Source organism: Suricata suricatta, chromosome 2, assembly GCF_006229205.1.
Source record: "Suricata suricatta isolate VVHF042 chromosome 2, meerkat_22Aug2017_6uvM2_HiC, whole genome shotgun sequence".
Classification (NCBI taxonomy): Eukaryota; Metazoa; Chordata; class Mammalia; order Carnivora; family Herpestidae; genus Suricata; species Suricata suricatta.
This window is the reverse complement of record NC_043701.1, coordinates 137,959,109-137,983,825: the sequence shown is the minus strand read 5'-3', so window position 1 is coordinate 137,983,825 and position 24,717 is coordinate 137,959,109. Positions and strand designations below refer to the sequence as shown.

Below are 24,717 nucleotides of genomic sequence, written 5' to 3'. Positions count from 1 at the left end.
TATCTTCTTCTGCCAGCATAAACATGTATGCAGGAAAGGCTTTAAAACTTAAGAGAAAAAAATCTACTGTGCTTTCTTTTAAAGGACTATCACATGTTTGGAATGTGGGCTGTTCTCTCAGGCCAGGCATCCTGTCTTGAGAACCTTTCAGAGACCACTGGTTGGAAGTTGTCAGAGATGGGATTCTGCTTTTCCTGAACTGCCTGGCATTGCTTTGGATCACTTGGCACATCCATCTCTTACAGCTCCTTAATGTTTTGTGTCCTTAAGATACGGATGTTTTAGTTCGCCTGTGATTTCATAGCTCTAGTTTTTGCTACGCTGACCATTGGTTCCTATTAAACCAAACAACTGGGGCCCATTTGGCATTTGGTGTTTTAAACGTAAAAGGACACTTGAACGACATGACAAATGCTGAAAAACAAGCTCATAGCGCCGAGGACATAAAGAAACTGTTTATAATGTAAAGGTGGTTACATTTTCAGTCAATCTATCACTTTAATGAGCTCTTCGCATTTCTTTGATTAATGCTCACAAAAGGGGGAGAAAAAAATTGATGTAATGGAAACAAAATGAGAAAACACAGGGGAGGTTTCTGTGTGTTTTATTACTATCCACTGCATATCACTGTCTTGCAATGTATACGTCTACCTTTTCCCTGGCATAGCATGTGTCTCATTTACTGGAAATAGGATCCAGCATGAAAGAGGGAGCCCCATATTAGTGGCAAAGCAGTCCTTGACTTACTGTGGTGGCAGCAAAGAAAAAGGGTTCAGAATAGGAATTAGGAATTAATAATAGTAATAAAGAAAAGGCTGACATAGTTCACGCTGTATCGAAATGAATTCGATAAGTATGAAGACGAAAAAAGACACATTAAAGACACTTAAGAAACATTTAAACATTAGAACGTAGTGACTGGTTCATAAGTAGTATTAATTTACTTGTTCAGTTTAAAATAATAAATAAAGAAAATGGGAAAAGTACAGAAAAAGACATCTTCAGGAAGTATCTGAAGTGGGAGAGAAGTTAGTCAAGGCAGGCTTCCTGGAGAAGGTGAGGAGGGGAGCTGTGTTGGGAGAGAAGAGAGGAAACTGCATTTCTGAAGTGAGTAAGCCTTGGTGGGAGTAGGGAGGAGAGAGTCACCAGGTGCCACTGTGTTGGAAACACAGTTTCCTCTGTGTTGGAAACCAATTCTGACTGTTCCTCCCCTTGATCATGAGCTCAGTGCTCTTCAGAGGCACGTAAGCATTAGGCATCCTTTCCTTTGAGTTTGAGTGGCTCTTGTAAAGTGGTTGGAGGTTGAAATAGCAGAGAGTGGGGATCCTTGAAGATTTGCTTTTTAATGTATGAACTTCAACTGGTTACTTCCATCCCAGAACCTTAGTGCCCCCGCCCCACCTTGTAAAGCAAGTGGAATCTTAAAATAACATTTAGGATCCATATAGCTCAACAGGATGAGTCTGTCCACCATATCTATCTAACCAGCTGCTCTCAACTCATAAGGATTACATGAAGTTTTAAGATTTCAAGCTTTTTTTCTTTTATCTATTTATAATTTTGATAATTATCAATTGATCATTTTTTTCTCTTTGCACAAAATAAAATATATTTATTTAAGAAAATTTAGCAGTTGCATATAAGCTAAAAGAAGAAAACACACATTCTTTATAATTTACCACTTGGACATATTAGTATTGACATACTAGTCTTATTTCTGTAGATATGAATATTTCCCCCTTAGAAAGGGATCATATATATTAGTATATGACCTGTGTGTTTCCACAAATATTTTACTGTGACATTTTCTATGTCAGTAAATATTTTTCTGCTTAATGTTTAGTGGGTCATACTTCTCATAATCAGTTTCCTAAAACTGAGCATTCCTATTTTTTCAACTTAACATTGTTATTTAATAACTGCAAATGAAGACTGTTGTAACCAAATCTTCAATGTGAAGAAATTATGACTGTATGTGCATATTTTTAGAAATGAAATTGCTTAGGCCAAAGGGCAAATAAAATTTTAAGTCATTTGATTCGTATCGCCAAAGTTCATCTTATTTTTAAGTTGTAAGATGAATTCAGAGAGGGTAAAAAGCATTTGAGAAGTTGTGGAAAATTCATGATGACACTATGAGCTCAGGGGCAGTTGAAGACATTAGACCAGATGAATCGTGGATTTATTTCCAAATCTGTGGTCTTAGTTGAGTTTGAGTTGTGACTAATTTTTTCCCTCCTTCTCTCCCTTCCTTTATTCCTTCCCTTCTTCCTTCCTTTCTTTCTTTCTTCCTTCCATCCTTCCTTCCCTCTTTCCTTTGAGAGATGGATATTGGGAACAGTAAACTCTTTAGGCTTACTTTAAGGAAAGAAAATGTCTGCTTAATGAAACTTAATGAGCAAACAGCTTGAAAACTTGGGTTGGTTGGTTGGTTTAGTCTGTTTTGGTTTGATTCAGACCCAAAACACAAACTCTAAAAAAAGTGAGGTACTTTACACAATGAGTAGAGACAACTGCCCAAGTCATTCATCAAATACAGTCTCTAGAAAAAAAATACTGTTAAAAATATGAATGTCATTTACTGTAAACAGAAGAATGGAGAATGACACTGACCCAGGTTTTGTGCTTGGTCACTGGAAGTGAAAAGAAAAGCTTGAATAAAGAAAGATACAACAGTTTGTTTTGATACAAAATCAGACATGTGTGAGCTATTTCACCAAGCAAACAGATATTTTGGGTACTTTACCATTTAGAGCATTTTTGTTGGAAGACAAAGATGTTCAACTCAAAAAGGCTTAAATAAAAAGGGAGTCATAGAACTGAGATTCCTATGGCTTCAGGCATGTGAACCCATAAACTTGAATGTCAGAACTCTGTCTCATTCTCTTCACCTCTTGACTTATTTGCCCCATGGTGGGGTAAATGGTCACCCACAGCCCCATACTTACCTTCTTCTGACTTTGCAACCACAACATCTTTAACATCTTTTACATCAGATCTTGGGGAGAACATGGCTTGGCCCCATCTTGGGGGACAAGTTCATCTTAAGCCAGCTGTGTGCCCACCTTGCTGACCCTGTGAAGTCACACTGTCTGGCTTCATGTTGTCATTTCTGTGCCAGGGTGGGGACATGGCTGCCCTCTTCCTCTCCCCTCCAAACACTGTGGAATGGGTTCCTTGTGTGGAGAAGGACTTGGAGAAAAGTAGATAATCAGCTATCCTGCTTCTGCCACCAACTGGTCCCTTGATCTTGCATACAGTAACTTCTTTGCTCTGAGCCTTGGTTTCTTCATCTCTGAAATGGAGAGATTGATTAGAGAATTTCTAAAACTCTTGAATCTCTAACATACAGTGGTTGATAAAGAGGCAAAGGAGACCTAATCAACTCCAAGCATGAGAGTTTTTGGTTGAAATTGGAAGGGGCGTGTCCCCCCGCCCCCACGGCTCCCCAACATTGCCCTCCAGCACCCTGTCTCGGGTTAGCACACCTCAGGCTCCTAAGTGCAAAGTGGGGGGTGGGAGTACCCTTCAGACAGGGTCAGAAGATGCCGCCTTAGTAAATCATTGCTTTTTTTTTTTATGGAGACAACACCGGTCAGCTGCCTGGCCTTCATGACTCTAGGACTCCCAACTTTGCAGGAAACCCTGACAACTACTATGAAAATATATTACAAGGTTAAACTGAGGCTTTCTCTGGACAGGTTGCTCTTGCAGACTTTTCAAAAAACCTATCTTCCAAATCAAGGTAGACATGTAGATTTCCCCCCTACAAGTTAGAAAGCAATTGTGCTTCTATACGTGGAATTTTCTTAACTTCAGCTGCTGAAGAATTTGCTGGAATACATACTGCAAAATCACTGCTGTGGCTATTACTGTTCTTGCTCAGGGGAGCTATTCAGATGCCTCATTTATTGGAGCTTAATAGATTAAAAGTCCAAATTGAGTCTCATGATATAAGCCTAATCAAGTTCTAATCTGCATAATTTTCCCATAAGCAGCAATGGGAAATTTCAATAATTTATGTTTCAACAGTTGCCAATCATGTGTTAAATAGCATTGTTGCATTTACTTATCAAAATATTTTTATTGATCTTCTCTTCATCTGACATTTCACTTTGGGATTTTTTTTCCTGGCATTAACAGGAAATTTAATTCATCTCACAGATGATGTAATATAAGATGTTTCTCTTGATTTTAACATGTCTTTATAGATCATTTTTAACGGTGATCTTTTCCTTTTACAACTTCATATTGAATACCTGTCTCAGCAAACCTAGATGACTCGGCCTAATTTATCCCCCTAGTTTAACGTAGCATATGGATTTCTAACCATCATTTATATGCACACAATAAAAGATAATTTGGCCCACCATTTGAACCAATTCCTTTATGTTAAATCTATGGGGGCGGGAGAGGCACTTACCTTCACTTCTCCATCTATTCTGGGGGAGGTGACTGATAAGAATTTCCATCTCTCTCTCTCCCTGGAAAGGCTTGGGGATTTAACTAGGGAAGATTTAGAAAGTACTTTGTGTCTTCCCCCACGGAAAAGTACTGTAATCGAGCATTTATTATATGTACTGAGTTTGCATGCTACTGTACCAAAGCAAGTTAAGCATAACTACAATGGGTCCCAGTTGTTTTCTGCTATTGTTTAAAAGTGAAAACAGCAAAAGAGTAGGACTGGCTCAGGCCTCCACCTTGCCGGCCTGGATTGGCCCCTGAGAAGGAGGAGCGTCCCACACGGGGGAAGGCAACATGGACATGGTCGTCCGTGGGCTCTGATTGCCTGGCTCAACTCCCAGATCCGCCGTTTACTAACTGGTTGTGCTTGAGGAAGTTCTTGGACTGTTCTGAATCTTACTTTCCTTATCTACAAAATGGGGATATTAACAGTGCCTGTATTCATAAGGTTGTTCAGAGGAATGAATGAGGTGGCCCATGAAAAGCTCTCAGTGCAGCTATGACACATTGTAAGTCATGGCATTTCATTTCAATTCGCTTGGGTGCAAACGTGAGATCTGCTCATTCCTAGATGTGTGCCTCAGGGCCGATTACATACCTTTTCTGTGCTTCAGGTCCTTTGTGTGCAAAATAGTTGTAGCTACACAAGATGGTTTTGAGAACTAAAGTTATTCCATGGACAGAGTTTAGTATATAGAGAGCACTCAATAAATGTTGGCTATTTTTTTTTTCTTGAAGTCCTTTTTAAACTTATTTTTGTCTGCCCAATTATCTTAATCCATCTAAATCTAGAACATTCTTGCCTTCGTGTTGAGTTCCATACAGACAGCGATGTTGAGTCTTTCGCATTTTCTAGTGCACTCGCCTCAACGTTACCCTGGAAGCCCACCCAGTTCTAGCATTCCCTCTGATAGATTTTGTCTGAGCCACAGCCTTTTTGTTTTGTTTTGTTTTTTGCCCCAAACAACATGGTTGTTGAACGCTGCACATAGATGAATGCATGCAGCAGGTAACCAAAACAGTTAATTTAAAAATGACACCTGAGTGATCTCCTTTTTATCCCCTTCAATCTCTTCTCCTTGAGCTTCTTAGGAATAGCCCAAATTTTATGTTAAATTCTTTAACTGGAAGCCATCCTAACTGAAATGGCCTTGTCTAATTTGACTAAAGGTCACCTAAGCTCCTTAAGATAACTTCCCCGGCAGGGGCTAAGTGCTGCTAGCTCCTAGAATAACCAATAACATGAGAAGAACACCACACACTGCCGATTCTGTTAATCTGAACCCAACAGTAGCACATATGGTTAGGAACACAAATGCCGGAAAAGAACCCAGAGAGTAGCAAAAACCATTTTAAGGGCCTTAGAACTCTTCTCTTGAGTTCTAAGGCTCTTAATAATTAAGAAAAGTAGGAGATGAACCTGGGTGGCAAGTCTGACTCTTGATTTCAGCTCAGGTCATGATCCCAGGGAGATTGATTGAGATTTTCTTCCCTCCCTCTTTCTTTCTCTCTCCTTCTGCCCCTCACTCCTGATCATACTCTCTCTCTAAAAATTAAAAAAGTTAAAAATAAATGGGAGATTAGATCTGGAAAAAGAAGTCTCCAGAGAGATTCTTTTTTTTTTTAATAGTTTATTGTCAAATTGGTTTCTATACAACACCCAGTGCTCTTCCCCACAAGTGCCCTCCTCACTTACCACCACCTCCCTTCTCCCTCCCCCTCCCCCTTCAACCCTAGGTTAGTTTTCAGTATTCAGTAGTCTCTCAGGTTTTGTGTCCCTCTCTCTCCCCAACTCTCCAGAGAGATTCTAGAGTTGCTATAAGGAATTAAGAAACTTTCTTAGCCTTTCTTATCAACTGGCCCCCACTTTTCCATATACTTAAAAAAAATCCTAACCATCCATATGCAAAATCTTCATTCTTTAGATATATTGACATTCATTTTTATCACTAAATTCATCTGATTATTTCTACCAAAATGTATTCACACTGCTTGTTGCCTTCCCATTAATTTTCTAAGGTTTTCTCTATGTGAAAATGCTTTTAAAAAATATGTCAAAAGCTTCCTCAGTTCTTTATCCATAGGGAACAAGTGGCAATGGATGCCGCACATACCCACAAATATTTATTGTGTACCTAGTGAAATATTAACGTCAGTAGTCCAATTTTTGAGGACTTGCTTTATACTAGACATTATACTGAATGTTTTGAATACACTTATTTCATTTTATCCTTATAATTGCCCTACATAGGAGACACTTTCAGTGTAATACAATGAAACAGAGACTTACAGAGAGCCAGAGCCTTGCTTGCAGTTACATGGCTCATAAGTAGATGAGTCAGAATTTGAACCCAAGACATCTGACTCCAAAGTCCATACTTTTAACTATTCCGCTCCTTTTCTTCTCTATAGGCCGGGAATTCCAAAGATGATCTGGGAAAGTTAAAAAAAAAAAAGTGGAAAACCCAGTCCCTGGCCTAAAGTTCTCATATAGCATGTGAGGTGAGAATGCCTAGCAGGGGCAATGTTGGGCCCATTTATGTCTAATGCCAAAAGAATGGAAAGGTAACATAAGGCCCTCATATCTGGCCCCGAGGATTAGAATGGGGAGGAACCTTCAATTTTAGGAGATCAGGTACTCTTTGGAAGTCATTTTTAGCCCCAGACTTGCCTCTCATAGCCGTGCTCAACAGAAGGAATGGGAGCACATCTAAAGAATCAGGAGACCATCGTGGTAAGAGCATGTAGGGGATTGAACTTGAATCCTTTCCTGATTGAGAATTTCTCATCCTATCTCTCTGATGTGAATATTCTTAGTCACCTCTTCTGATGAAATAAGGGCTGGTTTCTAAAATTAATTTCCCAAGTGTTAGTTTATCTAATGAAAGGAGAGTTTGCCAGTTTCACCCTCCTCCAGAAGTGGATTATGATCCTTTGAGTAGGTTCCATGTGCCAGCGCTTTCACATGCAGAACTGGAGTGCCGTTTTATGTAGAGAGACTTCAAGTTCAACCAAAGGTGCACCCACTGCAGCAAGCAATAACGGGGTGGGGAGCAAGACAATCAAGAAACCTGGACATGATTTAGACCTGCCCCTTATCAACTGCTGCTCTGATGAATAGGGTAGATGCCACCAAATGGCATCTCTTCTGAAGGAAGGTGCCTGAATTATTCTTCTCTCCAAGTTCATTTAGGGACTATGGGTCAGCCCTGCCATTTCAAACCTCAATTTTCCCATATTAGGACCTCTAAGAGAACAATATTAATGAATTCTGTTCATCATCAACACAACTCTACAGGAAGGGAGCAGAAAAAAGATGAAATCTGTTCTTTGCCTTTTGTCTTTGCCTTTTGCTTTCAAAAATCTATAGCTAGAAAAGTAGTGAAAGTAAAAGAGACATTATCGTTCCTGAAGTTTTCTTGCCAAAAACGGCACCCTGTTCTTGGGGTCATGCATAGGGAAAGAGAAGGACTTTTAATGGAGAGATGTCTTTGGACACCCACCATAGTTTGTCAGTTGCAGATGCTAATGGAACCAGGCTTGGCGACTGAAGGGGAAAATGGAATATGAAAGCAAAATGAAATAGGCCTATGAGGCAAGCATGTCATTTGTAAATGAAGGTTTCATGCAAAGGAGTTGAGTCTTTTCACAGCTGAAAATGGAATCTTTAAATAAGATAAAATAAAAGGATGCTTTGTCTTGTTGCAGGTTCTGTAATGAAATACCGTTTTCCTAATACCGTGTGACCTGCATTTCTCCCTGTCTTATGGGTGCTATTCCTTGACGTACAAGCCCGTATTTTCTCAAGTCAGCATTTGATGATGGATGTCAAAATACAGGCCATGTATTATGCATATAGCATTACCGATTTAAAGTGTTTACTTGTCAAGTTGAAGAAATTCAAAAACGTCACATCCACTGAATCCGCACAGCTGCCACTTGCAGTTTTTCATGCTTTTGAATGAAACTTCTGATGAAAACAGTTTAGTTTTCCTCGTCGCTACTCTGGGGAAGAAAACAGCCAGCCTTTAAAATGCATGTTCTTGGTGATGTGGTTAGCTGAAAAATATGCATTCCAAAGTTTAGAAAGAAGGACACTGCATTGTCATTTGAAATTACTTCCCCCCCCACCCCCCATGCACAGTCTATCAACACAAAGAATAAAATTAAATGCAATCAGAGAATGAAGAGGAAATAAAACTTTTTTTTTCTTTCTGAAAGTATGGCATTGCATAGTACGAAATTTATACACGAGTGAGCAGAAAATAGGAAAAAACCCTTTCATATTTTTCTGGCATTTCATGCATTATGCACCTCCAAAACAACAGGCAATTATTGAGCACCTGTCATTTCATTCCTGATAGGTAGAGCTTCACACATACCATAATCCAGAGTCAGTCAAATCTTGCTGTGTTCCTGGAGAATAAGTCGGGCATCTGGCCACACAATCTTTTTGGAATTTTGTCCTTGTGAACTTAGCAGGTGTCTGTATCTCTGAGTCCCTAATTCATTGGTAAGCCTGTATAGCCAATCCACCAAGAGCAAAGAAGAGAAACCAAAGAAAATGTGAACATCTATCTGCCTGTCCTCTGAGGTTAGGGAGCAAATTGGGTCTTACAGCAAGCATGGAGCTGATGGTCCTGCTTGAAAGGTGCTTTACTTGATAAAATTAATTCTCACCAAATGAATATATTGAGGTAAATAAATGTCTCCGGCTTATAGTTCTCTATGCACATCCTTAAAGAGGCAGCCATTAAGCCTTGCTGGGATGAATTCTCACCCTCACTAAACTTGAACTTATGGCTAGGCCAAGCTCATTTTCATGTGTACTTGGGATTTGGTTCTGAGAAGCTCAAACTGCAAAAATCAGAAGCCAAGTAGGCTACTTTCCAATTTGCTGTGCCCATGTTTACCTTATGAGGACTGTGTTAGACACACTGGAAAGTTCAAGGGTCCATTATAAACTGGTGCCATAGGCAGCAGTAAGGACAACTTCAGCTGCAAGTAAAAATTAAACAAAGCAAAACTCGTTTTTGGTTTAAACAAAAGGAAAACTATATACAGTTGACTCTTGAACAATGGGGGAGTTAGTTTCAACTGCGCCAGCCCCCATGCACAGTGTAACTTTTGAGTCCCCCAAAACTTAACTCCTAATAGCCTACTGGTGACTGAAAGCCTTACTGATAGCATAAATAATTGATTAACCTGCATTTGGTATGTTATGTGTATTAGGTACTATATTCTTACAATGACGTAAGCTAAAGAAAAGAAAATGTTATTAGGAAAGTCATAAAGAAATTACAGGATCTTAAATTGTGTGTGTGGGGGTGGTTTATGTACAAAACCAATCTACCCTACCTCATAGTAAATGAAATATATAAAATATATACATACTCTCATTATCATATTGCATATTAAAATCTCATTCTTATATACTACATATGAAGTCTCATTTAGTAAGAATCCTGAGGTCAGTTGGTTTTGGCTCTGGGGCTGGTTAATTTGAAAACTCAAGGGTATTTCTTTCTCTCATCAAGGCTTCCCATCATTCAGTTCAGCCAATCTCATTTAGCTGGTCCTCAGCTGGAGCACATCCTTGTTGCAAGATGGCTGCCATAGTTCCAGGCACTACAGATACAAGAGCAATGTCTAGTGAATTAGAATGGAATCTCTTTCTGTGTGACTTTTTTCTTTTTATAGAAGAGAATAGCTTTCTATGTGACTTTTTTTAAGAGCAAAGAAATACTTCCTAAAAGTCCCCAAGCAAATTTCCTCCCATTTCCCTTTGGCCAGAACCTATCAAAAACCCCAGCTTGAGTCACTTGAGTTACCTGAGACTAAGTAACCAGTTGGTTTAAGATAATAGTCAGGATAGGTTAGGTTATGGTGCTGTGACAACAACCACACAAACCCTGGTGTCTTAAAGCAACACAAATCACTTTTCACTCGCTCTGAATGCGTTTGGGTCCAGGTTACTGTCCAGGGCTGCTGCGCAGCACTTGTCTCCATAGTAACCCGTGTTCCCAGGGTTGCCACGGTCTGGAAAAAGAGGGAGAAAGTCAAGTCAAATGTTTGTAGCAGAAGCGATGGTGTACAGTGTTCTGTTCACTTTTCAAGGGCCAAAGCATTTCCTGTGTCACATGGAAGCACAGAATACAGTCCTCTTGTCTGCCTGGAGGGACAAAAATCTGTGAGCAAGATGAATAATTTGGTGTAGAGACTCATTTTTAGGGAACTATCAAGGCAGCTTAGAATTATTTATAATGGCCTCCGACTTTGTCCTTCATGAAAGCAACACATCAGAGCTTATCCTGGGAGTGCTAATTGTTGACCTGTAAATAAAGCATAAGCCACTTCTTTTTTTATTATGTATACATATTATATTCATATTATTCCCAAGCTTTCCATGTCTCTGACTTTTCCTCCTTCTCTCTTTCTTTTCCACTAGGGTTCACACCTCCAGGAATGGACAGATCCTCCCCAGATAACAGCCCAGTGCACGGGATGTTACGCCAGCCATCCATCACGACTGGGGTCAACATCCCCATCATCACTGAACTAGGTAGGGGTGAACGTCAGCTTTGGGCACATTATTTTGTCCTCTTTTCCAATGACATAGGATATGAGGAAGTTGGCCTGTTTTTTTTTTTTTTTAGCTCCTTCAGCATAGTGGGCTCTAGTAGGGTTTGTTTGGGGGGAGGTGGAAAAAGGTATGAGTAGCAGTGTGACAGTTTACTGAAGGAAAAACTGATCTATCTTTCCTCTGAGAAGAATAGACAGTTTACTTCGTGCTGGTCACTGTTCTCAAAGCAGCTTGTGATGGTGGACTTGAGATTGGGGCATAAATTAAGGAAGGAGGAGGAAAGGAGGAAAGGCCTAATCCACGGACTCTTCCTGGTTGTTTTCTTTGGAAGCACCTCCGGACACTCCCTACAATCAGAGTCCTCCCACTGAGGTACAAAGCCTCAGGACTGAGCCAAACCCATTGAGAACGGGGTGGAGGCATTGGGCTAGTGTGTAATAACTCTCCATTTAATTTATCCTGGTTGAACTTCTCAGCTAAAGGTCATTTTCAGTGACTGCCACTCTGGCCTAAAATAGGATGGGGTTTGGAGGGCCACGATCACTGGGCAGTGGAACCCAACTTTTAACCTGGCCAAGACACTTCTTCCTACTGTTTGTGAATTTACAAAACTGCTGACAATACTAACCACCTATGGCGCTGGGTCCCTTAACGTTACAATGTTTCCTCTGTTACTCCCTCACTCTCTTCTTTTTCTGTACTTTCCTCCACTCCCTTTCCCCGACCCTTAAATGCTGTATCCAATTAGCTAAACCTGGCAAGTTGCCTTTGGTATCAGTCAATCAGGAAAAAAACAGTGGGACGCACATTCTAATGATAACCGAACTGGGTAAGAAGCACTGTTTTCCTTCACATCAGTCTCTCCTTTTGTTCCATTGTTGGTGTTTCCAACTATCATCGGCTTGTTTTTTATTTCACTGGCTGTAACAGAAAGACTACCCCATGGCACTGCTTTGAATGTGTTTTATTTGTGGCTCTGGATGGAATCGACTGTCTTGTTCTGGCCTTTCTTAATGATTTTTTTCCCCACACAGCATCAGTAAGTAAACCTTTGATCACACCCATCTGACCTGGCAGTTGTTTCCAAAGCATCTTTGCTCTAATTCATTTTCTTTGGCCTGGGCCTTTTTTTTTTTTCCTTTCTTTTCCATGTGTCCCCCTGCTTCCCCGCCTTCTCCCTCATATTCCTCTTCCAACACACTGTCAGTTTGACTGACATGTCTTCACAGCTCTCAGAGGAAGCCAAAGGAGAAATATAAAAATTTTAAGATAAGAAACCTAAGACGGAGCCTTCCCTCCAGCTGTTTATTTTCCTTTATTCTGACTTTATTTGCCTTTTTTTTCCCTACAAGGCCTTTTCTCAGAACCTCTGGTTCTGAAGCCATAAAAGCAGCCAGCTCCCAGGGGACCGTTTCTTACATAAGTCAGATGTCAAGAAGGGTGCCAAGGATGAGGTGAGCTGCACCGGGGCACAGCCCTGCACTCTGACCCCCATCGGGCTGGCTCAGAGCCTTAGGGAGATTCAGAGTGGACTCATCGGGAAGATGAAGGGTTCTGGTCATGACTACATTTGTCAGGCCCTCACGCTTCCCCGTGACTTGGTTAATAACTTGGTAAAAGGCACCCATCAGCAGCGGGTCTCAGAACTGGGGATCGATCTTCTAAATAGAGACAGCAAAAGTGCCGCTCTGCAGCGGGGTGGATAGAGAGGTGGGGAGCACCTGCCTCCGAATGACTCACGAGTGAAACGAACATGCCATTCTTGTGGCCCCCAAATATATTTCAAAATAAGAGAGCAGGCTTTTAACACAGTAATCTTGCTTGTGAGGTGTCTGGAAACTAAGGGATAAATTGTCCACCATTCAGCACTGCATTATTGGAGACGTAGCTATTTATCAGGACAAATTCACTCAGGTCAAGGAGGATCGCACTATTTTCTGTTTCCAACAGTAGGAGAGGTGTCTTTTTCATGTTTAGAGAAGTTGGCTAAAAGCCTAGATTTCGGGGTTGCTCTTCTCAGAACCTTAGGGTTGTAAGAGACCCAGAGAACAGTGGGACGGCAGGTTGGAAAATTCATCCAAGTATCTCCATCTCAGAAACCTTCAATGGCACTTCAATATCATTATTGCCAGGGATTCCTTTTTCTGTTTGGAATTCACGTGCTGCGAGCTAACTAGGATATCTTGATTTGCGATGAGTAGGAGAGACAAGAAAAGGCTGGGTGGCCCGAATCTGAGGCCACAATGCAGGCATTCAGTTAGCATAATGAAATCTCCTGAAGACTTGTCCCTCACCAGATTTATTCTGTGAGCTCGGAGAAACTTCTGTGTATTCACATCACCCTAACCTTCTGCCTTAAGCCTTGTTTTCCTAGTGCTCATACAACCTTTGGCAAGCACACCGTCATCCTCCAACCTCTTGGCCTCCCTGCGTCCCCACATACATTTACTATTTACCTTCATGTTCTGAGCCGCATTCCACATTATGCCAAACCAGTAGAATGCCTTCTAGAAAGCACAGAGGATGCCAGCCCCCAGTACATTTTTACAACGGTCTAGGGCATTCCAATCTTCACCCATTTGGAGAGTGTCCGTTGATATTAGTGGATCGAAGCCTCCCAGAAGTTCCGCAAGAAGGAAATTTGTTTAAAGCTATTTAACCTGCTTTTTAGTTCTGTGTGCTGTACAACATTTCGGGAGAGGTTTTTAAAAAGTCCCTCCTAGGGACTGTTCTGTGAAATAGGCTTTGGGTAGCTCTGTCTGCTCTCTCTGAGACTATCCCTGAACAATACACAGGATTTTCACGGATCCCTGGTTCCTGCCCTGGAGCTCTTTCCCAGTGACTGAAATGCCCGGCTCACTGACAGTCCAGTCATCTCTCCCTCCTTGTGGCTACATCCCCTCCGAGTCTAGTACCTGCCCTTCCCCGTGGTCTCGGTGAGAGGTGACAGAGTCAATAGCGTTGGGAGTGTCAGTGCACATGCCATCCTTGGCTATTCTAAGTAATTAAAGCCACACTCCTCTGCATATTGTCCAGAGCTCATCATTCTGATTCACAAAGCAGGAAGCCTACACTGTAGCCTCCAAGATACTTTTGGGTAAATGGAGGGAAGAGAGGAAAAGCTACCATTTGACGCTGGAAGGATCCTTGAGCAAGGTCTTACTTGCTTCCGAGAGGTGGAGGGAAGCTGGAATTTTCATAATGTAGTGGGGTGGACAGAACATTTAATCAGAAAGACAATCCTGAGAGCAGCTGACATCTATGAAGGTCCTGGGCCAGGCTCACCAAACCCCATCTCATTAGAGCCTCCTGCCAACCTCAGGAGAACTGCTATTATCGCTCCCATTTTATGGAGAGAGAAACGAAGGTGTGAAAGGATGAAATAAATGCCTTGCCTGTACACGGTTTATACAGAGGCCAGATTCCAAGCTTACGTGTAGATCTTGCGTTTTGTACTTTTACCCACTAGCCTGTATTTCAAGTGTTGCTGAGTGAAGATGTTCTCCCATTAAGATTTTTCTCTAGGGAAACAAGATGGTGTCATTTAAAAATAATTCCATGCGTAGCCTTTTATCCTATTATCATTTATTCTGCCTCATACAATAAACAAACAAAAGTTAAAAAAAAAGTTACCCAAAAAGTAACTTTCAGGAAAAAAAATTAACACAATAACTCCAGGAAAGAGAATTAGCGACTGATACATTTAGAAAGGAATCAGAAAAGGGAAACCTCATCTATTCTTTTCCTACAAGCACCATAATTATTCCAGAAATCATGAGCGTTCACCTCCTCCCCCACCACACACTTTCTTCCCTATTACTTGCTCTGCAAAACTGATAATTTCTGAAGCCAAGATGGGAATGGAAATTAATTTGTCATTTAATTTTTAATAAGTTAAAGACATCTCAGTGACACAGCCAATCAGTCTGCACGTGCCTGCCGGAGGAGTCCTTGAGGAATCCTCTGATGGAAATGAACTACAGCATCAAATGCTGCATCTGCTTGAGCTGAAGGACAGAAAAGAATGAGCTGTTTAGAAGGGGAGAGAGAGGGAGAACGTGGGCGTCCCCGTGCAACTCGGAACGCACAGCAAGTCTGTGTCAGCAAGGAGCTGGATATAGCCAGGGATCCGTCCCATCTGGGGTCACCTGCCTATCAAACAGGGCCTGTCGGTGTGCACCTGGATTCAGGGCTAGGGACACCAGGCTCTACGCAGGCCGACCCCCGGAGGGCTAGGTCCTGCCTGCAGGTGAATTCCTTGCTATGTGCCTTTGCCGTGTTCCCAGTCTATTGCTCTTCAGTCTTGATAAATTGCTTTCTTTTCCTGTGGCTAAACTTAGCATCCCAGCATGGCTACTCATGGCTACTCATCCTTGAAATATGTCCATCTCTCAAAGGACTTGGCTACCGAAAAACACTTCAGGGTGTTCTTCGGTCACGATTCTAACACTATACCAAAGGACTGCCCAGCACTGCCCAGCACTGCCCAGCAGTTCTCCGGCGGCCTGCCAGGGGGCAAGGCTGCTTGAACTCATTGCTCTCTAGGCCTGGGAAGCCTGAACAATCACGTAGAAGAAGTCCATTGAGTCTACTGGCTCCCACCCCCAGATTCATCTACGGCTTCTCCCATGCTTTTTTTCCTTTCCAGTGACTTCAGTGTTGCTAAACCAGTAGCCTGCTCTTTCTCTGGCTTCACTGTTTGTGTATGGTCTTTTGAGCTAATTCTCATTTTATACTTTTTCTAGTGAACGATACTAATGTTCAGTTTTTGGACCAAGACGACGATGACGATCCTGACACAGAACTGTACCTCACGCAGCCGTTTGCATGCGGGACGGCATTTGCAGTCAGTGTCCTGGACTCGCTCATGAGTGCGGTGAGTGGCTGTGGGATGCGGGACTGGAGTACCTCCCACCCCCAGCGTTGGCAGCCCAGGGCCGGAGCTTGAGCTCTGGGCGAGAACATGACCACACAAACTTGCAGTCTAGAAGGGGATACCAATGTGAGTCAGACTGCTGTGTAAATAACATTTGGTTATGAATTCTTGAACGTGTGAGGAAGGTAAGGAAGAGGGGAGATTTTGTGGGGGAGAGCACCCCCTGAAGAAGGAAAGCAAATGCAAAGGCTCGGTGGTGAGGGAAACTGACAATCTTAAGGAGGCCAAAGAAAGCCTGTGTAGCTGGGCCACAGTGAGAGAGGGAGAGCGGAGGGACAAGGCAAATTTGGACACGCAAGACCAGGAAACTCATTTTTATGGCTTGGTGTTTTTCCACAAAATCGATGAGGAGACATTGAAGGGTGGTTTTAAGCTGTCAAGTCATGTGATCAGGTTTATGTTTTAAGAGGATTGTCTTGGCTGGTGTGTGGAGGATGGCTCAGGAGGCAAGATGGGGGCAGGAAGTCTGAGTACATGGGGTTGTCAAAGCATGGATGAGGGTAGAGCTGGCAGAGCTGGAAGGAGTGAGTGCATCTGGGTGGTGGTGGTCAGGAAAATTGATAGGACTTGGGGATAGATTGAATATGAGCGGAAGATAGACGAGAACAAAGTGTCAAGGGTGTCTCTTCCATCACTGAAACATAAGTCCTGGGAGAGGACCTCACTGAGGGCAGGGCCTAGCCAGTTCTCTGCTGCCAGGAGGGAATGAAGGTGAGGCAGAGAGAGAAGGGCTGGCTGGCCGAGGAGGTCATATAAGTACCACGCGCTAACCGATTGCGCCACTGGAGCTCCTGGCTGAGGAGGTCAAAGCATCATTGGTTTCTTTTATAACTTGATAAGCACCAAACAGTGCATTATTTTTTCACTTTTGAGAACAAAAATGAATAACAATTAAAAGTAAGCCTCTGGGGCATCTGGATGGCTCAGTCGGATAAGCGTCCGACTTCAGTTCAGGTCATGATCTCATGGTTCATGGGTTCAAGCCCCATGTTAGACTCTGTGCTGACAGATAGCCCAGAGCCTGGAGCCTGTCTTTGGATTCTGTGTCTCCTTTTCTCTCTGACCCTCCCCTGCTCATGCTGTCTCCCTCTATCTCAAAAATAAATAAAAACAAATAACAAAACAAGACAAAGAAAGTAAGCCTAAGTTCATGAAGCTATCTTGACCTAAAAAAGGCAAAAGCAGACACTAGAATAGGTTATATTTGGGGACTGTGAAGTGTTCCCCTTGAGGGTCTTTATTTATTAGAAAAGCCTCTTTATTTTAGAGTCCTCAAATTCACAATTTATGAAAATACAGACATCAGGTGTGCCTGGGTGGCTCAGTCGGTTAAGTGTCCGACTTTGGCTCAGGTCATGATCTCATGGTTCATGGGTTCGGGCTCCGTATTGGGCTCTGTGCTGACAGCTCCGAGCCAGGAGCCTGCTTCATATTCTGTGCCTCCCCCTCCTTCTCTGACCCTCCCCTGCTCATGCTGTCTCTCTCTCTCTCTCTCAAAAATAAGAAATAAAACATTTAAAAAAATTTTTTAAAGAAAATACAGACATAAGATGGATAAAAACTGACCTTTGAGGAATCCATGAAAAATAGTTTTATTGAACACATTAAAACCATAAACATAGCTCAGTGAGTTTTTATACACATACATTCCTTAAAGTGCTTAAGAAGGCTATTCTCCTGAATGTGTTAAACAACTGATATGCTAATTACGCATTATTCTCCTCTATTCATTAAAGTTAATCCCAGAAGAACCTCTATTTGAGGGGAAAAAAACATAAAGCTTTTTAAGGCTAATTTAGGTTAGTCCATATTCCTGAATGTGGTCCAACTGCAAGCACATCTTATTTAAAAAATTAGAATTATGGATTTAAAAATAATTATGAAACCATATTCATCTGAATTAAGGTTGACTAGGCATCGTGCCACAACTTTGCTTTCCAAGCCAAGAAGGAGAGAAAATGGTCCCTGGAGAGGTGCTCTTGGTCTCCCAGGACTTGTGATTTCTTCCTGATGGCCTGCTGGTTCTGCGCCTCACCTTTTCACCTGCTGGTGATGCTGTGCTCAGTTTGGGCAAATGCCTTCTGCAACCCAGAAGGGATGAGAGAAGCTAGGGGACGCGCTCACACAGTGCCAAATTGTTTGTACTGGTCTTCAGTTCCAGCCGGATTTCTGTAATTCATCTCTTTCGAAATTTCATTTGACTTCTGATCCTAATTAGAGTGATTACAGAAGATTGTTCTCACTAAGAGATGATTAAACTGTTTACAGTAAATTTTTTTCCCTAGAACTACAAAATACTCTATTAACATTTCATAAAATCTGAACTTATAAAATTATTTATGTTTCTACATATCAGACATTCAGGATACTCTAGGCAAGACCAAATCTATAATTAGCAATCCCACTTTTTCATACATTATTAAGAATTTCAAAATGATGACAGCAGAGCTTTCAGCCAAGTGAGGGGCCCTTCTGAGCATGGACCCTGGGTGACCACACAGGCCACACACCCATGAAGCCAGCCCTTCACACTAATAAAGCCAATAAAATTGATTTTAAGCAACAAAGACCTTCACCGCTACACAACCAAAGGGGCCCACAGTAGCCACCAGGAGGGCACAGTGGCCACATCTGGATCTGAGCGGCACAACTCTCTGTCTGTAGCACCACCAGGGAGTCCGTTCTTGGAAACTCAGATGAGAAATCAAAGTGGGTTGGTTTGAAATTTTTAAAAAGCCGTCTCTAATCTCCTTTGAAATGCAAACTGAAGTGTCTGGGAGAGAGTGGCTAAGGCATGTATGAATGCCACGGTCTGCCAGCAGCATTCCTTCTGAATTCCAGCCTGGGAAAAAAGGGTATCAAGAATCTAGTAACTGTCATTGTAATCATCATCGACTTCATCTGTTGAGGGCCCGGAACCGTGCAAGGCACTTCAGCTACAGTGTCTGATCTTTTGGGCAATAATGTGAAAAACCCTGCAGCAGGACATATTTAACTGATCCACTGACAGTGACGTTTCAAATCCTTAGTCAAAATGCCTATCCAGTGATTCTAGGCCTGGCTTCCATCGTCTGGCATGAACCAGTTGCACAGTGAGGTCTGAACTGGGTTGGTTTCATCAGACCCAGTTGACAAAAATGTTACCTGTGGCTTCTTTGTATTCCACCCCAACCCTAATGTATGAAAAACCAGGAGACTAGGCAAGAATCAAGACAGTAACTAGAAGGAACTGAAAGGGTTGGCAAGAATGTAAATTAAGAAATTGAGGCCTCTCTCCAAGCAGCGGGAGCCGGAGGTAAACTTCCTTCTCAGGAATTCACTTACAAGCAGCACGCTGGCATTTACACACACACCTCCTCAGATGTCCACGATCTCCTTTTCCTAGCCCCCAAATTGCCATTTAATCATGTGTCTAAACATCCCCTAAATATTGTCCTTCATAACTCAACTCCTGCTGCTTCCTGCTTCATTTGTTAAAAGAATAATGTTTTGATTCATCACAGGCATTCCTGAACAGACAGGGATGTGGCAGACATGGCCTTGTGGCTTCCCCCTGCTAATCAACCGCAGAGGCACATGATGAGAGGGAGTAACTATGCTTGTGGGTGTGTGCCTCTAGGAAGAAGATCGCAAAATAAGAAATGTATTTTTTGGAGTGGTACCAGCTTGCCGCTCACACACAGAAGAGAAAGATGAAAGGAAGCCTCTCTGTATTTAGACCCGAAACAGGCACGCGAATATTCAGGTTTCTCTTGTACATCTACGCACTCCTCCCAACCCTCACCCCCAATTTGAGTTCTACCTGGGCCCTCCCTAGATTGAAAAGGTAAGGCATGATGTAAGAGCTGAACTGCTTGGATCCAGAGCCCAGAACCACTATTTACTGGCTGTGTAACCTTAACCTCTCTGTGCCTCAGTGTTTCCATCTTCAAAGTTGGGATAATAAGAGTGCCTACCTTTGGGCACCTGGGGGGCTCAGTCAGTTAAGTGTCTGACTTTGGCTCAGGTCATAAATCTCACAGTTTGTGGGTTTGAGCCCTGCACTGGGCTCTGTGCTGACAGCTCAGAGCCTGGAGCCTTCAGAATCTGTGTCTTCCTGTCTATCTCTACCCCTCCTTTGCTCATGCTCTTCTCTCTCTCAAAAATAAATAAATATGTTTAAAAATTGAAAAAAATTATAGTACCTACCTCATAGAATTGTTGAGATAATTAAATGAGTTAAGATTGTAAAGTGACTAGTGCAGTGCTTTGCACATGACAAGCTCTATATGTATTTATTGTTATTAATCATTGCCTTCTCTGGGCACTTAACTAAATGCCAGGAACTATTGCAATGCTGAGGATTCAGCAGTGAAGATGAAAGAGGAAGACCCTGCTCTTATGTTGTTGGAACTTTCATTCTTGGGCTCCATAACTATAGAAACAATAGTAGCTATCATTATTGATAGTAGTGATAGTAAATGAATACTATCAAATGGGCAAAACTGATTATGAAGAACATAAGATAGTTTGTATGGGTGTGGAGACCTGTGTTAGCCACAAGGGTCAGCGTAAAGCTGTCTTAACAGAAAACCTGGAAGCTGACACTAAAAAATCAGAAGAAAGCACCTAGGGGTGAGGGCAACGTGCTTTCCAAGCAGAAGAAGGAAAGGGGCCAAGGCTGAACCGTGGTGCTGAGCCGGGTTTGATTTGTCTGAGGGAGGAGTTGAAGCCTGTCATGGTTGGAATGTAGTGGACACAGGGGAGGGATGTACAAGAAGCAGGCGGACAAAACTGTCCACCACACTGTGAGTATTCTGAGTCCAAAAGACCACGCTCTGTCAAGTTCCGAGTCCGGAGTTAAACACTTGAGTCTCGGTTAGAGGACACATCTTCCTTTGGATGCCACCAGCATCCCCCTAAGGGCACTGCTTCCTGTGTGTGCTGGCCAGAAGGATACACTCATCACTGAATTGACTCCTGAAGTAACCCCTGATTATTTTTCTGTCCAATGCGCCATCCTAGTGTGCTCATTTTAAGAGAAGAAAGAAAGAGAAACAGCACGATATTTTGGCACGAGTACCTGGACTGATGGGATCTGGATTCTAAGGAATGGTGTATCATATAAGTCTCAAAAAATCACACAGCAGGCAACACCTACCCTGCAGACAGGTTCAGCATTTCCAAAAGGTTTTTCATGTTTGAATGGAATCTGTTGCCAATGTTTTAAAATTATAAGACGACACATAAAATATGGGTTTCCAGCCAATTTTGACTGAAGTCACAAAGCAGATCCCCAGATGCCTACAAAGCAGCAATTGGCTAGAGCTAAGCGATGCTCTCTTTAGCTACAGCCCACACTGTTCCCTGTTGGATTCTACCAGACCTGTTTCACTTATGCCACTGGTCCTTGCCTGTCCATTCCACTGAACCAGACTTCCAGGCTTTCTGCTTCGAATTTGTGAGCCCACACGACTGTGCGCAGACAGCATCCTTGGTCTGCTGGCCATTTGCCCGTCTTTCGAGCCAGGAGGTTGCACCCGTGATGTCCATTTTCTCTGAACCTTTCTCAGACAGAAGTCTACCACACTGTACAATCGTTAGCAAAGATGCTCTGAGAAGACAGTCCCTTCTGGGGAGAAAAGAGGGCATCCTGTAATGGGAGCTAAGGAATTCCACTGCACCGCCTGGCAGTGTTATCCATCCCCCTTTTAGAAAATAAGATTCCGTGAAGTTTCAGATTTGTATGTTCTACCTTACCTGGAAAAAAATACAGAGACGGCCATCCTACCAGTGTAAAGGGAAGGGGCAGAGGAGAACCAGAGGCCCCCTTTCCCAGTGTCCTCTATGTCTGAGAAGCATCGCAGGTGCAATAGAGGAGGCCGTCTTATCAAGGGACCGCTGAATCCCTCAGGAGCCTGAGAAAAACTTCAGTATGAGCATTTTATGCCATGTCTGCCTCTGGTTTGCCCACTGCACCAATGCCCAGCGGTGAGTGTTTGGATGTTTGATGAGTTAATATTTCATAAAAACGGCAAGGACATAGAGGAGGAACAGTGTGGCCCCAGCCCATGAGTTAGGACTTACAGCTTCTGGTCCCAGCTCAGCAGCAGTCCATGCCTGTCTCTTCCACTGTCTGGGACTCATTTGGGTCTAACTGTTAATGGGGATGATATTAACAGCCCCTTACCACGTCCGTGTAATCAGGTCAGGACAAAGGTAGATGAAAATCTTCCACGAAGTAGACAAATATTTCTTAAGATCAAATGTAACTACCAAGAAGTAGATTTATTATATATATGTGTGTGTGCATACCTATGCATGTACGTATATGCATATCTGAATGTACTCACAGACACATGCATATTATGTTTCTGTATTCTATTCTCTAATATCAGAGAGCAGGTCTCTGTTTGCCAGAAATAACTGAGCTTATGTTGGGAAGACTAAAGAATGTGGCCATCTGGAAGATGGACCCTCATGAATTACTCTCTTTTTTTCAGTAGTATTTTTTAAAATTTCTTTTGAGAGAGAGAGAACAAATAGGGGAAGGGCAGAGGGAATCCCAAATAGGTTCCATGCTATCAGCACTAAGCCCGACGCGGGGCTTGATCCTACAACCTGTGAGATCATGATCAGAGCCACAATCAAGAGTCAGTTGCTTAACTGACTGGGCCACCCAGGTGCCCCCACATGATTTGCTGTCTCATTTGTACGTGTGTTAAGGGCTGAGCCACAGGACAGTGTCATGGAGGAGACAAGTTCTCAGTCAGCCCAAGTTAATCCAGTGCCTCATAACACAAACAAATCACTCCTCCGTGGCCCTCTTCCTGCACTGCACTCAGAGCCTCACGTCTTCTGCTCACAAGGTGAGAGACAGCCTGTGGGCTATCCCGAGGCAGACGAGCTAGCACCAATGTGTGTGTGGCAAACGGTAGTGTGCTCTGTTGCACCCAGAACATTCCACTGCTGTCACATCAGGCCAGGCAGGCCTGGGATTGAAAAAAAAAAATCAAATCGTTCTCATCCCTCATGAAAGAAAAATACTAAAAATAAAAATCTACACCATGCAAACTAGCAAATATAAAAAATGGCAGCTATGGCATGGAAAATGACAATTTTAGAGCAATTATAAACGAAAGGCAAAGTGCCATTAAAGTTAAGGCAATGTTATTAAAAGATGTGTTAATTTTCAGTTAAATTTTCTATAAAAGACCAATTAGTTTAAAAGGCTTGACAGCATTAACTGTGAAACATAAGCTCTGGTAATTATACTTTAAAAAAATAAAAAGAGTAAGATGCTCCACTGTGTTAGAAACACAGGCACACAGGGGCGTGCACAGAGCAGGCTAGGTGGCACTGCGGTCTCAAATTTCTCTGTGCAGTCAGGTCCTCTGCCCGGGATTTCTCAGCTTTCTCCATGCCTGTTACTCCGTCTACATATGGATCTGAGGCCAAGGAGGCCATGCATGTGATCTGGGCCAGCTCTCCAATAGGAGAGCAGAGAACACAGAAACAGAGGGAGAGGGAATTTCTAAATAAATTGCATTACTAGTCGGTTGTTATTTTTATAAACTACCCTTTTTTGAGTATTTGTTGTGCATCAGAAGTTACACAAAGGATCTCCTTTAACACTGTAAGCTGGCTTGTACTGGATTTTCTTGGATTCCGGTTACATGGATGAAAAACACAAGACATAGAAAAGTCAGGCAACTTTCCCATTGTCATAGCTGTTGAATGGCGAATCAGGGCGTTAAAGCCATTCTAGCGGAATTCTGAAGTGAGTTCCATGTTGTCCTACCTGGACCAAAAGCTTTCCCAACTAAGGATGGAGCCCTGACCTTGGTAGTGGGAAGAGGGACTCCCGTATTCCTTAGACTACGTAGGTCTCTCTCTCTCTTTTTAAAGTTTAACCTTTGTTTTTGAGAGACAGAGAGAGAGCATGAGCAGAGGAGAGACAGAGAGAGAGAGAGGGAGACACAGAATCCAAAGCAGACTCCAGGCTCTGAGCTATCAGCACAGAGCCTGACGCAGGGCTCAAACTCATAGACTGAGAGATCATGACCTGAACCAAAGTCGGATGTTTAACCGACGGAGCCAGCCAGGCGCCCCTACATGGGTCCCTTGATTCCAAGCAGAAGCAAGGCCCTGCCTCAGTTCCCAAGAGCTCCCCAATGCCCATGTGACACAGAACAGCCATGGCCTCTTCCCACAGCATCCCTGAAGACTCGTCTGGCTGAGTCTGGAGGTTCTATATGAACGTCCCTCAGAAGGCTTCTAGCTGAGATACAGTGAACACAGTCACAGAAGAGGCCAGCAGTACAGAAGCTTAGGAGGCAAAGGATCACACTTCCTTACTGCAATCCTCCCTCCAGAGGTTTGTGTTTCTTCAGTTCTAGTGCTTCTATTAATCTAGAAAAATCGTGCCTTCTGGGTCAGGGGAGTGTACGGAAGTTTGCTGTAGCTGGTGCATCCTCCACAGGACTTGTCTGTGATGATTGGTGTTTGCAGTCCTAGCATCTGGCTTGCCGCTTGGTCCTGAAACGGCCACTTTCCATGCAGAAAGCTCTGGATTTGGTGCTTAGCCGCAGACCGATGTTATGCTCTGTGAATGATACCCCAACCACAGGAAGAAATCTGTGCCTTCCCTTATGACCAGCTGAATATCCTTTTTCAAGAAAAGCATGGTCTTTCCACCAAGTCACTCAGATCAGAGACCTTGAAACATGCTCAGAACACACCCGTCTGCGATGCG

The 24,717-nt window shown here is 42.8% G+C and overlaps 1 protein-coding gene across 1 annotated transcript in view; it reads left to right on the top strand.

Moving 5' to 3' along the window:
- Positions 1 to 24,717, top strand: part of KCNMA1 (potassium calcium-activated channel subfamily M alpha 1) — a 507,555-nt gene that overhangs the window by 455,930 nt on the left and 26,908 nt on the right. The window contains exons 25-27 of the mRNA XM_029919828.1: positions 10,913 to 11,026; positions 11,796 to 11,876; positions 15,793 to 15,923. Of these exons, the coding sequence (XP_029775688.1) occupies positions 10,913 to 11,026; positions 11,796 to 11,876; positions 15,793 to 15,923 (326 nt within the window). The remainder of the gene's footprint in view (positions 1 to 10,912; positions 11,027 to 11,795; positions 11,877 to 15,792; positions 15,924 to 24,717) is intronic.